General features: G+C 39.3%; 1 protein-coding gene across 1 annotated transcript; it reads right to left on the bottom strand.

The window, feature by feature from the left end:
- Window positions 1-6,750: 6,750 nt before the first annotated feature.
- Window positions 6,751-11,305, bottom strand: LOC112279372 (flavonoid 3'-monooxygenase). The gene is made up of 5 exons (XM_024513757.3): window positions 10,476-11,305; window positions 9,439-10,240; window positions 8,269-8,889; window positions 7,813-7,983; window positions 6,751-7,564 (listed from the first exon to the last, which is right to left on the bottom strand). The coding sequence occupies exons 2-5, from the start codon at window positions 9,835-9,837 to the stop codon at window positions 7,106-7,108; spliced, it is 1,650 nt and encodes a 549-aa protein (XP_024369525.1). The 5' UTR covers window positions 9,838-10,240; window positions 10,476-11,305; the 3' UTR covers window positions 6,751-7,105.
- Window positions 11,306-13,630: the final 2,325 nt, after the last annotated feature.

Genomic DNA, 13,630 nt, shown 5'->3' on the forward strand with positions numbered 1-13,630 from the left:
ACAGCTAGTAGATTCAAGTGAGGAACCATAATTTGCTAACTTATCAAATGAAACATAGCAATTATTACAACTTTCAAGATGATGTAATCAAGATAAAGAGCTACTAAAATGACATGCTTTTTTTAAATAGATGGTAAGGTACAATTCATTTGGTATCATGACCAATGTTTGGTGATTTTATTAGAGGTAGAAATGACTTTTTATGGAGTTACAAATGTTTTATTTGAAGGAATTTACAAAAGTTTCAACAATAAACAAATAATAAGATGATCTTCCTATCCTTGAATGAGACATTATTAGTGGATGAGAAGACCTATCAACTATCTTTGAAGAAAATAAAGATCAGAGTCTATAGCAATATAATTTGTCCCATCTTTGACTTCTTCAACATGTGATCACTATTTGCTTGTAGAACTTGTCTTTAGAAGGGGGATAATGACATATATTTACTCAAATAATTACCTAGATATTATGAATAGATTAAAATATGTTAATTTGATAATATCTTGTAGGAAAGCTTTTTAGACATGGTTTCATCTTTATATGTATCTATAGGTGATTGATAGGTTAGAAACTTTGGCAACAAGTTAGCTATGTATTGTACATGTTGGTAGCTTGTGGCACAAGCTAATAATATGACATACATATAAAAAACTTATCTTGCAAGTTAAGACACATTTTTTACAAACTGGATACATGTTAGAAGTCTTGTATAACATTGTTACATAGCTTTTAATTAGATAGTATATTTGGAGGTAAGAAAAAAACTTTTTCATTCTTATCAATGTCTTTTAATCTTTAGTTTCATTTCAAGTCTTTCTATTTGTCTTGTCTTTGGCAATAGCCATTTTAGTTTAATATTTTACCATCTTTGAGTATATTTCTAATTTTTTTGGATGACATAAGAATTTAGGGATCTTTTAGTCTTTTGAAATTTATATCCTTGATACAATTATAGATAATTATATCTTTTATATAAGTTAAGAATTTACATATTAAAAATAATTCTATTGGTATTGGTATTTGGATATTGAATAATAATATGTTTTTTAGTCTTTCTAGGAAGAAGATTTTAATGCTTATCTTGTCATTCTAAATAAAAACTTTTATTTTTATTTTATTTTATTTTTACAAATAATAAATAGATGATTATTAATAGGTATATTTGGCATAGTATTTTTTAGATGGAAAATTTAAAGAAAAATTTGTCATTCATTCTTATTGCAATATATATCCATTTAAAGATAAGTTTTTCATATTGATAAATTAGAGCCCAAATCTTGGTATCTCCTAAGATTAAAAAATAAAATTTTATAGTATGTAATTTTAAGATTAGACAAAATATGATTTAAAAATCATTAAATCGTAATTAAAATAATTATTCAATGCCATTATTTTATAATACAATACAATGTTATTTGTAATATGTTGAAAAGACCAAATTTGTTTGTTTTTATTTTTTCATCGTAGTTTTTTATACCTATAAGAATAGATTGGATTTTCAAATGTATTATCTTTGATTTTTAAAATAGTAGTTTCTATTTATATTTTTTATAGAAAAATAATAAAAATCCTAACAATCAGGCCTCCAGATCCACAATGTGCACCACCTTCTCCCCCTCCATGGCATCCAAAACGGCCTGATTGCCCATCAGGAAGGCAAACTTGACGTTGGGACAGACGCTAAAAAAACACCTGCCGGGCCGAGATGATGTCTAGAACCGAGGGAAGGTGAGTAGAATGAAGCGCTTTGTATAGGCCAGGCCAGGGACCCATCTGCAACTCGTGCATCGACGATTGCATTGTATTGCTAGCCTGGTCCAAGTCTGGGCTGGAGGTGGTTCATCCGAGTTGTACGAAGAGGTTTCGTCTTTCGAGACTTGCACTGCAAACGGCGAAGGGGTTCATGCGTTTAAGAGGTTTTATAAAAACCTTGTTCAACAACTTCTAGAAATACTGATAAGAACATTTTGTAGTAGCTATGCACCATTGCGATGAAGTACTTCATCTTTCGGTGGGAGTGGCTTTGTTAACTTTGTGCTGGTCGAGGCAAGCCCATCGTCTGTACACTGATCAACACTTGCCCAGTTTCACTGTTAGTTTGACAAAACAATTGAATAATCTATTGCTGTGAAATTAAAAGCCTTCAAGAGCCCCCGAATATTTGCGCGTTAGATGACATCTCGTGTTGTTGATAGGGTTGGGCAATGGAATCGCCGCGACCACCTGCTTGGGCATCTATGCAGCATTGGGTGGGAGTTTGTTTGAATGTTTCCACTTCACAGAAATACCTGAAGAGATTGGGGGAGTATCAGGTTTAATCTGGATGGGCTGTGAGTTTGCAGGCTGCTGCTGCGACCACGTTAGTGCTCACCGAGCCTCAGCAGTGAAGAAGAGAAAATGTCAGTAAAGAGAGGCCTTTAATTGGTGCGGAGTGCAGGCAGTGCAGAAAAGTGCCGCTCCTCGCCCCAGTTCAAACTAAAAAAAACTGGAAGTAGATAGGTTATCAGTGAAAAGGACATTTTTGCAACTATCACAAAATGTAGGGGTAGCTTTGCTATTATCAAGAATTCAGGGGTGTTCTTGATATTTTGGGACATCTTAGAGGCATCTGTGATATTTCCCCTTGTTTTTATTGCCCCAAAGGTCCTGGTTTTAGGGCTAGGTGTGAATTTTCTCCCCTGCTCCAAAGGGCCTGTGAAACATTGGGGCATCCAAGTCCATATTGTGGATCCTCTAGCACGTGAGAAGAAAAAAAAATGTCCCCCACATGGTTTCTTACAAATAAGGTGAATTTATTGGATTGCATTATATACCCACATACATAACTCGTAAATAGGGCATATTTTGATTCTTTTCTTCTCTTTTCTTTGGGTCGTGGACCCAATCAATAAGCATTCAAGGTAATTGAAGGCTCTAAGCTCTGGAAATCCTTGTTTGATTTTGTGCTTGGAACCCCACAATCAAATGAATCGGAAAAATAGATGGATTTTGACAGATAGATTTATGTGTACATAGATGAATGAAAAGCAAAAATAAAAAAAGAGGGCCATAAATGACACCTCAGCCCCAACCATTTTGGTAGCATTGACTTCACTATTTTTATTTTTTTTCTTCTAGCTTCAATTTAGACTCATGCTGCCATTCACTCATTATTGACAAAATGCTATATTCCAGCATGATCGAGGAGAGGGAATATTGAATGAAGCAAAATGTGTGAATAAAAAAGAATTCATGCATTTTGTCTTCTTCTGCTTCTCCTATTGCTTCTTCTTCAACAGCCCTAGTAGTGTTGCTTGTTTTAGCTTCTAATATATAGAAAGACACGAGTAGCTTTACCATCAGTTTAAAAGCCAAATATCCTCATAAAAGACACCAACCAAGACTTTTTATTCATGTGCTGAATTGGAGTCCTCCAACCACACATAATGAAGCATCCAAGTTCAATTCTATATATATATATATATATATTGGGTGCATTTAATGTACATGCACATGGTCTGTGTATTTATGAAAGACTCAGAAGTATAAGGAAGTGAATCCATGTGATTCTGCAGTCCTTGGACATTAGCAATTGTGAAGGGGGAATGATATTAACTTACTTCCATACAGTTTATTGGAGGAATACTATTCTTTGTTTGTGTTCCCAAGTGGTTGCAATGGGCCCTACCTTGAATGCAAAGCATGTGTATGTTATAAGCTTTTGGCACTGCTTGGGACATGAAAACCACTCTCTGAAAACATCATTCATTCTACTCTATTGTTTCATACTTCGACTCCCTTTTTTATTTATTATTTATTTATTTTTGTCTCTGTTTCTCCAAAGGACATGACACGAGTTTTTTCATGCATCTAATACAAGTTATTGCTCATTTGTTCATTCCTCCATTCGTCCAATTCAATAGTCCCAATTTGAAGTTTGATGTGAAGTCCATCCTTGTTTGATATATATATATATATATAGAGAGAGAGAGAGAGAGAGAGAGAGAGAGAGAGAGATTGGAAAAGTTTGTAATTTTTGAACCATATAGGATTGAATCCACAATAGGGAGGAAGATGCCACACACAAAAGGAAGAAGTTGTACAAAATAGAGGAAATGGATATGTAGTTTTGTCATGAATATAATGTGATTTGTGGTGGCATCCTATGGAGTTTGTTGCCATGGAACCAAGGACACCAAGCTTGATGGCAATAGGAGTGGCCCCTCTTCTTCCAATGCCTTTGACCTCCTTGGGTGGTGGTAGGACTTGGTATTATTCTTTTACATGATCATTGTTAGAAAGGTTACAAATCCATGGAAGCTACTTGTACAATATAAGAAGGTGTATATATATATATATATATGTAATGGAAAACCAATATAATTTGTAACATAACAAGGATAATATATATATATATATATATATATATATTAATTGATATTTTTTTGGAAATTCAACAAATATTTAATTCAAAGAAAACTCCTCTACATGGAAATAAATCTGAAACAAACAAGTGTCTTTTTATGCATTAATTCCATTTTAGGGTATCATTTTCTATAGATTCAAAATATAAATCTTTAGGATCAAATATTGATTGAAAATATGAACAAGAGTAAAAACATGAAATTGGGTGAATGCATCTTAACTTGATTTAGTCTTTTAAATACAAAAAGTAGTAAGAAAAAAGAATAAGAAAGTACATTAAACCTTTTTTATTTTTATTTTTTTATTTTATTTTTCAAAAAGGACATTTGGGAATGTTGCCATGTTGGGAGCACCATGGAAAGATGGGAACTCCATGATTGTTGCAAGGACCAAGTTGTAGATTGATGTATTTGAGGGGAAGTCTAGTACCATTAAAACTCAAACTCCAAGGAGAATGAGAAGGATTGTATGGTCACATTTGGAATGGAAAACAGCACCAATAAAATAAGCAAAAAAAAAACATCTAAAAATAGTTTGTAGCATTTGTGTCTTTTTATCATATTATAAATTAAACTAAATAATATATATATATATATATATAGATGTATTTTTAAGAAAACTGTGTATGAATGTTTTGTGACAACTTCTGGGGTTTCTACTTCAACTTTGCTCAATTTTTCTAGAGTCATTTTTTCAAAAATAGTTATTTTATTTTATTTTTATAATGTTTTCTTTTTTACTTTTTTCAACCTTTAATTTTTGATTTTTAATATGTATTTACGTTTATGTTTATGTTTTTTATTTTTATTTTTCTAATGTATGTATGTATGTATGCATAGAATAAATGAGAATGAAGGTGATGGGAACACAATATGGTATAACTTTGGAGAAAGTTATTGTGAAAAAAGTCAATGTGCATAAGTTTGCTATGAATTCCAATCCAGCCAAATTGCAAGCCTACAAAGCAAGTCAAGGAGGGAAAAAGAAAAACTCCTGCTCTTCAAGGACAAAAAAAGCTGCTTAACCTCTCACAAAACCCGGGTGGTCCTCAAATGACATTACAACAACATGCAATATCTTTGAAAGTGTGTGTGTGTGTATATATATATATATATATATTTAGATGTTTATATGTTTTATTTTATACTTACTTTGAAAACACTTTCAATTCATTCTACGTCAAACAAAGCTACTGATATCCTCTCCACCTGATATACCACTTCTTAGTTTCTTCGAATTCTTTGAGAACAAAATTTTGACAAAATTGTGTGCTCTTGGATGAAAATATCGAAAACACGGTTTAAAAATAAAAATGAAAAAACAGAACAGCTATCCATCATTCATCCATTCATCCATACACTCATCCATCCATCCATGTTATTCATCCACCCATGAAGTTGCCAGATGTATTCTTGTGATCGAGAAGATCCAAGGAGGCTGTGCTAGGACTGGCGATGACGAGGCTGGACTAGGTTCGGGAACGACGAGGCTGAGATTAGCATTTGTGATAACCCCTGAATCATAACCCCTAAACCCTAAAATCCAACTGGGCCCACATATTCAATCCCCCCCCCCCCTTCCTTTATTCCTTTTTTGGCTCCTTGATCCCTCCATTTTGTTGGGGATAGTACTGATACATCTGTAAACTATATGTACACAATCCGATGTGATTAATTACCTATTTAGAGACGACTCTTTGCATGTTGCATCAAACCATTAAAAAACATAAGCCACCTTGATTCAAACTTGTTAGGAAAACCCAAATTGTTTAGGCAGAATGTTAGGGGAATGCACGCTCCACATCTTTTGACCATGTAGTATCACTAGGATTGAATAAATGAATTAAGTGATTGTTCCTGCCTGCCTTCGAGGCTCCGACAATGAGCAGCACCACATTCTCGCACCCCGAACCCTGGACGATGCACTGTGAGGCCACTCAAAACAGTGTTTTAAAACCTCATTAATCGTTCCTCGTTGGGACTTGATCAGTCCAGAAGCTATTGAAGCAAATCTCCATGGAAGGCTCAGCGTTGGAACTGGTGCAGCATAAGAATTCTTTTGACGAAGATGCCTCGAGATTCCAGTGTTGGGTAACCCACACCTTCGATCCGAAATCGGTGGCAGGAATGGAAAGAATCACAGCAGAGTGTGGCATGGGTTTCAGCAGACTGAATAAACGTGCCGAAGCTGAAGTCCTAGACTCAACCACCCCCCTTGCCATTCTGCATATGCAATGAAGCTGAGACAAACAAATTTTGGTTTATAAAAACACAAAAGGAGAAAATAAAAAGTAGACACCTGACTAATCAGAAACCTCATTCTCCACTCCGCATCGTAGCCCGATTTTGCACGAGGAAAAATCCAACATAACAATAATGACTTTTTCGATTTGCGTACAGGTATTAGCACGTATATTTGTGCTACCTGTTCATCAGGTTCCAGTTCCACGATCAAGTTAGAGCCACCCGGGATAGTTGGAAGGTGACACCCCAAGAGTTCAAAACTAGGCTATGAATGTTTCTCTGAAAACTCTCCCTATGTAAAGTGCATGAAGGTCAGAATTGCAGAGCTGGTTCTGGATTGTTGAGGAATTGGAAAGGGAAAGAATCCATCGTTACCGACGTTCTACCACAGAGATGAGTGGCTGCGCCCAAGCCTCATGAGGATCAGAATGGTGAAAATGGTTACGTCTTCCTGTTTAAATCTCATACAAGGTGCTAGCTAGTCGTGGAATGGCTCTCAAGATCAGCGGTGTAGACTTAAAACAAATGGCCCCAGAAGACTCCTTAATATCGATGTCGTGAGGGAGCTGCCCTTCGATTGGGATCCAGTCGAAGCCTTGGACGAGGTGAGCCAAACCCAGTTGCAGTAAACGAAGTCCAAGGTTTGCCCCGGGGCATACACGACGACCATACCCGAAGGGCAAAAATTTGAATGAGTCGATTTGAGATGCTGCGTCTGTGTCTGTGAACCGCCTCGGGTCAAAATCAAGTGGATTCGGCCATATTTCAGAATCACGTCCTATTGCTGCGTAGTCAACTACCACAGATGTGTTTGGAGGAATTTCATATGAAGATAGAGGAGTTGCCACCTTATTCATGTGGGGGATTGACATGGGCATCGCTGGGTGAAGACGGAGTGTCTCTTTCACGATTGCCTGCAGATTGGCCAAAGTACCGAGTTAAAAGCAAATATAGCGCCTGGCAGTAAAGAAACATAAAATAAAAACTATCACTACAATTCTGATTAGTCGTTTTCAAGGTTAGATGCCATGAGCGTAGGGATTGAAACTATGCTAACCCTACATTTGGTGCGACATGCTAAGGCAGTAGCTCATGTGAAAATGGACAGATCTCACGTCAGCGATCCAAAACTTGCAGGGTCCAAACGTTTCAGGAAATTCACCTGAAAGTAAGAAAGCTGAGAAAACTCCGTCACTTCCACAATGTGATGCGGGCCAACAACTTGAGTTATTTCATTTTGGACATTCTCAAGCATTGTAGGGTTACGAACAAGCTCTGTAAGAGCCCATTCTACAGAGGCACTGATTGAATATGTGCCCGCTACCAATGTATCCTGCAAACACAAATCCATCATCCATAAATATCTTATTTAAAGTCCTTCAGAACAGATACATAGACTGCACTACAGTGCAGAAAGTGATAGACAGGGTCCCATCCATGAAAATTCCGACTAAAGGCATTATGGTGACATCACTCTTGACCAGAGACAAACTCTTGCAAGCTCAGGAGAAATACAGACGCCAATCAAGATGTTGGATGTCTGAGATTAAGCACCATTTGTGAGGTTGAATGTAGTTTGTACTCGAGCAGGGATTCAATAGAGGAGAGAGGATCATACCAAGAGAACACCCATCATGGCTTCGTCGGAGAGTGTCTTGTCCTCATCCAGAGATAGCAAAACATCCACAAAAGCCTCAGGTTCACTTCGGTCCAAGCGCTGTGAACGATCATCAAGAATCTCTTGAAAATATTTTTCCAACCGTCGACGCAAGTACTTCATTTTCTGCTCTCGACCATGAAAATCTAGCCAATTCAGCCCAGGCGTCAAATCGATGAGCGTCGTTTCACCCGCCACAGCAAAGGCCTCATCCAGCAAAGTGATCAAGGTCTCCTTATTAAACTCCAGGCTTGTATTCTCGATGTCTAAATGAGCTGTCCCCAGCAGCATCCTACACAAACTGTTGCGCGCAAAGGTGATAACTGTGTGTCGAACAGATATGTTTTCTCCTCTCTTGGTGGCCTCCCAGACAGAGTGCAGCATTTTCTCCGCTTCTTGTTTTTGAACGTGGCCATAAGAGGCGAAACATTCAGGCAAGAAGAGATGTTTGTCGCAGAGCTGGCGCAGACGCCAATGGTTCCTGCCTTCGGCGAATGCCATGTTCGTGGAATCGAATCCTAAGTATTTCCCCACTAAGCATCGCGGCCGAAAATAAAACTCTGCATCATGCGCAACCAGCACCTAAGACAATTTCCAAGGCATATCATTTAGAACGCTTTGAAAACCTACATCTATGTAATCAGTGCCGGGCGTAAATCAACTGATCCACCGGCTGCTAGCAATGAGTGGCAAACATGGATTAGAAAAAAGACAGATTCCAAACGATTAAAATGAGCTCTATGCTTTCCATATTTTCTGCAACAGCTCAAGGATATAACCATGTCGTTGAGCTGTTTCCATGAAACAAGACGATGAGGGGTAGATGACGAAGCTCCGGACGTGACACAGGCTACTGTGTTACGAGATCTACATCAAAACTAGAGATGTTTCCAACCAAAATATTTGGTCAAGTGATGGGGGATACGTGCAACAATCTCTTTTCCTCTTTCAATTGTTCGATGCATATCATACTCTATGACGAACATGTTATGATCTCTTCTAAAAAAAGAAAAAAGAAAAAAGAACATTATTGTTGACTGGATTGTGGAGATCGCAACACCAGCCAAATTACCATTCAAATGTATGAAAAAAAACTGCAAGAATGAAGTAACGGAAATTGCGTCCACTCACCTCTTTGGCAATTTTACCGCTCGAAACGACCACAATTTGCGTATCCGCGATTTGCAGAAACATGAGAGGCCCATGCTTCATTGCAAGCTCAGTAATCTTCTCCCGTAATCTGGTCGAGGATCTTAAACCTACAGTTCGGATCAGGTATGGAAGGCTTCCCAGATATGGCCACTGGAAAGGCCCGGGTGGCACCTTCGACAACCTCTCTTTCCTCTTGCTGTACTGCTCAAAACATACAACTGCAGAAAACACTACTGCTGCTAGGATATACAACGCTCGGCCTAAGCCCGCCGCATTCATTTGCCATGTGCTGTAGCTTTCCAGTTGATTCGTCATCCATGCTTTATTCTCCTCCGAGAGAGGGGCTGGTAATCTTCCCAATCCCACTGCCTGTGCCATGTCTCTCGTCCTCAAGGATAGTTTAACTCCTCCCTCCTGTCTGCGCGCTAAAACCCGCAGAAATTCTTTCGATTCAAATCCACGTCTACGCCCTTGAGATTGACAATTATCGAGAAATTCAGGCTCTAGCTCTTCCTCACGTGAAGCTATAAGCGAATCGACTCAACGAAGAATCGATCTGCTCAAAAACATTGAAACGACCATTTCCCTCCCTTCAACATCACAAGACCTAAACAATCGATCACAAATTTTTCTCCATATTTCCTTCAAATGTCTCCTTCCCGGCTACAGCATCACCTGGGATTGCGCCTAGCCCTGTTCACGCCTACCGCGCACCAGATTGAAGGATCACAGCGCCAGTTCAGATGTATTACCGCCATGAAGCAGCTTCACACGTAGCTAGCTGCAAAACAAACTCACGGACCCCAATTGCGTGAAGTGAGAATTCCACTATATGCCTGTCGTGGCACGATTCAGCCGACCCGGAGGCAGTAAGCCAAAGCATTTTAGATGCGCTATAATCGGAACACCAATCGAACCTCAGTTCAGCTGCCGCATATATGTGGACTCTACGAAATTAGGCAGCATCTCAGGAAACTTGTGAACGAAAGATTCGATTCCAAGTTCTTGGCATCCACCTTTTTTCTTTGTTTAGGCGAATCTTGCTCCTCTGTCTTCCCTTTTCGCTTTTTTCGGATTTGAATGCTATCCCTCCTGACATGGACCCTATTGTTCTCCGAAACCCTATTGAGACCACTTGAGGAGGCACCTGTACTATGTTTAGTGCTTTCTCGAGATTTTCGCGCCAATTCGGAAAGTATCGCCTCAGCCATTTCAATTCGATGAGCTATGTTAAGTGCTCGACTTCCAGGATAGTAACCACATGTACAGTGCTCGGAGCTTGGAAAAGAGTTATGTTCATTGTGGTATACAACTCAACAGCTGGATTGTTGCTGTCTAGGATTCCTCTGCTGCGCTTGATTCGATTTCGACGATTAACGTCGAAATACCTTAAACCGTGTCAGGCCCTTAAACCAACTCGTAGACATTGTCAGAAACCACCCTTGTACAAATCCAAAACCGCTTAGAAGAATGTAGAAAGACTCCGAGTTGATTCCAATTCCACCAATCATCAGCGAACTTTACAACGATGAAGGCGGTGGTTTTCCGTGATGGAGGTAGTGGTTTAACCTGTTTTTACGGACGGTTTTGCTCAAGTCTACGATTCGGTTCAGGGGTAAAATGCAAAAACTGCTTAGATCATTTTTTTTTATCAATTCAACCACTGCAGCGACTCAATTTTTTCTTCTGGAGCACGTCAGAACCTTATTTCTCTACTCAAAACAATTTTTTTCCAAAAACCCCCACCCCCCGCCCCCCCCGAGATAGCTGAAAAACCTTAAGTTGACGGTTTGAGGTATTCCGACGTTAGATACAGCAGGAGGCGACCGTCTTGACCACATTCGTAATTTGAAGCGGCCGTGATTCTCAAGACCAACCGTCGAAATCAATCGTTTGGCGACGACAGCCACACGATCCCAGCACTTAATCTCGAGAGCCCGTTTAATCGAACACATCACATAGCAACCTGTTAAGAAATATTCTTGTCAGTCCAAGTTATAAACCTAAACGTGGATTAGACATGTCAAAAGATGTTGAAGAGGGAAATCTGAATCGATCTTCTCGCTACAGCAAAATCAGATCATTGTGAATACAATATGAACCAAGCAATCCGAGAGAGAGCATAAGCTGAGAATTCACAAACCTCGTGGGTTCAACGCGGCGTATCCCCGAGACCCTGCGCTTTTCCAGAGAAAGGTCCAAAGTGGGGCAGCGTTATGAAGAAACAAAAAAAATAAATCCCGTAAAAAGCTGCATGCTCTCTCTGTTTCGATCAATCAGACCATATAACTAGGTTCAGACAATCTGCTCACTGCAAGATCACTACATTCATTACGAACTAGTTTCACTGCCACATTCAATCACTGACTTATTCCTCTACACAAGGATGTTCACTACGACTGTATCTGACTGGAAATCATTTAGTCTACTAAACCTAAACCTTAAGCCCTAAACTAAGTAAATACTTTCTGTCAATAGAAACGTCTGCATCGTGTATGACTACAATGACTTTCAGACCTGCTGCAATCGACAAAACACAATGCTTGTGCACTGGTATGTCACAAACCACAAAGAATTCACCACTTCAACAATCTCGCCAGAACCTGAAATAGCTAGAGTGCAGCTATGTGCCTGCTTCGCTGTTTTGCGTGTCTCGTACCGCGAATAGAGTTGCTATGGGTTAGATAACCTGAGAAATTCACACAACCACTATCGCTAGAACATCTCAACTAAACAGAGAGATTCAATTTAAAACCACGTTAAACAAACAAATCGCTCGAAGCTCTGAAATTCCGTAAATTGTGGTCTTATTTGACCCATATCAAACGATTATTTGAAGCCAGCATTTGAAGTCCTTCTCCAATGCCTTCTCTCACGCGCTCTTCTGAAGGAAAGCAAACTTGCTGATATATATACTACAGCATTCGTATCCAGGTCGTCGAGAAACACTATCCCCATCTGCAAGTCATCATGAACCCGAACATACAAAGAATGGTGCTCCTTATTCAAAGCAGCTTGAGCAGCTTTAACAACCTCGAGAATGTGCGACTAAACTCTTACGAACCAGGCGCACACACAGAATGCAAACTACAGAGGAGTTCCGTGGGTAGAGTAGGGCCCAAATCCACAATAAACTTCTTGCATTGGCTCATGTCCGGAAGATTTAGGTTGTTCGATAGAGTTTTACAGTTTTTGGATATTATGACCCAAATTTGTGTGTGCTCGGCGGTGACCTCACTTGAGCTCGACTTCTTATTACAATCCCTCGGCATTCACTTGCTTCTCATGTCCAGCACCATTATGAGGGCTGAAAAAATGGCCGATAGTTAGAAATTGTTTTGACGGTCGAAATCTTGAAACGTAGAGTTTGTACAACACGAAGGTCCAACGAGACATTGCGCCACATAATTAATCGAATAGCCTACTGTAGGTTTGGCGGAAGGCAAGCAACGTCTCCTAAACATAAACGTTAACTTCAATATTGAAAAGCGAGCTCCACAATTTCAAGCAAACAAAAGACATACTTCTGTTTTCGATGAATTCCCTACGATTAAAATCCCATGTTGTGGAAAATGGGGTACCCGCAGTTGAGGTAATAACGACGACCACGAACTGTATCGTCACAGAAAAAGCAGCCTGGCTCCCATCACCCTGACCATGCAACAGAGCGGGCGTAGTCCAGTTTGCCTTCGAGATCGTTCACAGTCCTGGGTAACTAGCAAGGCATAAAACAATCCTTGATGAGGACCGATTCGAATTCATCGAATCACATGAACAAAGCTAAGCTAATGTAATCTACGAGCGTTCCGATCAGAACGGTTACATCAAGCTCCTCGTTCCAGGTGTCACACGCATACATCGTAGAATGTCCACATTTTCAAACCCTCGAGCAGCATTGAAAATTCCGCCTGGCATGATGAGGATTGGGGCATCTTATGAACTATTTTGGAGCACAATTTCAATCTGTGCTACGTGATAAAAGCTTCATCATGTCTCAAGGAGTTCACACATATTTTTCTTGCCTACTTCTGAGAAACCCAGGACATTGTGACCTGGAAGAGAGTGGTGATTGGTAAAAAGTGTACGTGCTTAATGAAGATGTAGCTCTACCACTCGTTCAGCTTGTCAATCATATGAGAGTAAGTTTTTAGCCCACAACACTCGTGTCAAG

Source organism: Physcomitrium patens, chromosome 3, assembly GCF_059467195.1.
Source record: "Physcomitrium patens ecotype Gransden chromosome 3, ASM5946719v1, whole genome shotgun sequence".
In the NCBI taxonomy this organism is placed as follows: Eukaryota; Viridiplantae; Streptophyta; class Bryopsida; order Funariales; family Funariaceae; genus Physcomitrium; species Physcomitrium patens.

Bases quoted from the DNA above. Each gene is read 5' to 3' on its own strand.
- LOC112279372 (XM_024513757.3), bottom strand. From the start codon at position 9,837: ATGGCACAGGCAGTGGGATTGGGAAGATTACCAGCCCCTCTCTCGGAG. The intron at 8,890-9,438 runs GTGAGTGGACGC...AAATTGTCTTAG, and splicing joins GCGGTAAAATTGCCAAAGAG to GTGCTGGTTGCGCATGATGC. The intron at 7,565-7,812 runs GTGAATTTCCTG...GCCAATCTGCAG, and splicing joins CTCAGCTTTCTTACTTTCAG to GCAATCGTGAAAGAGACACT.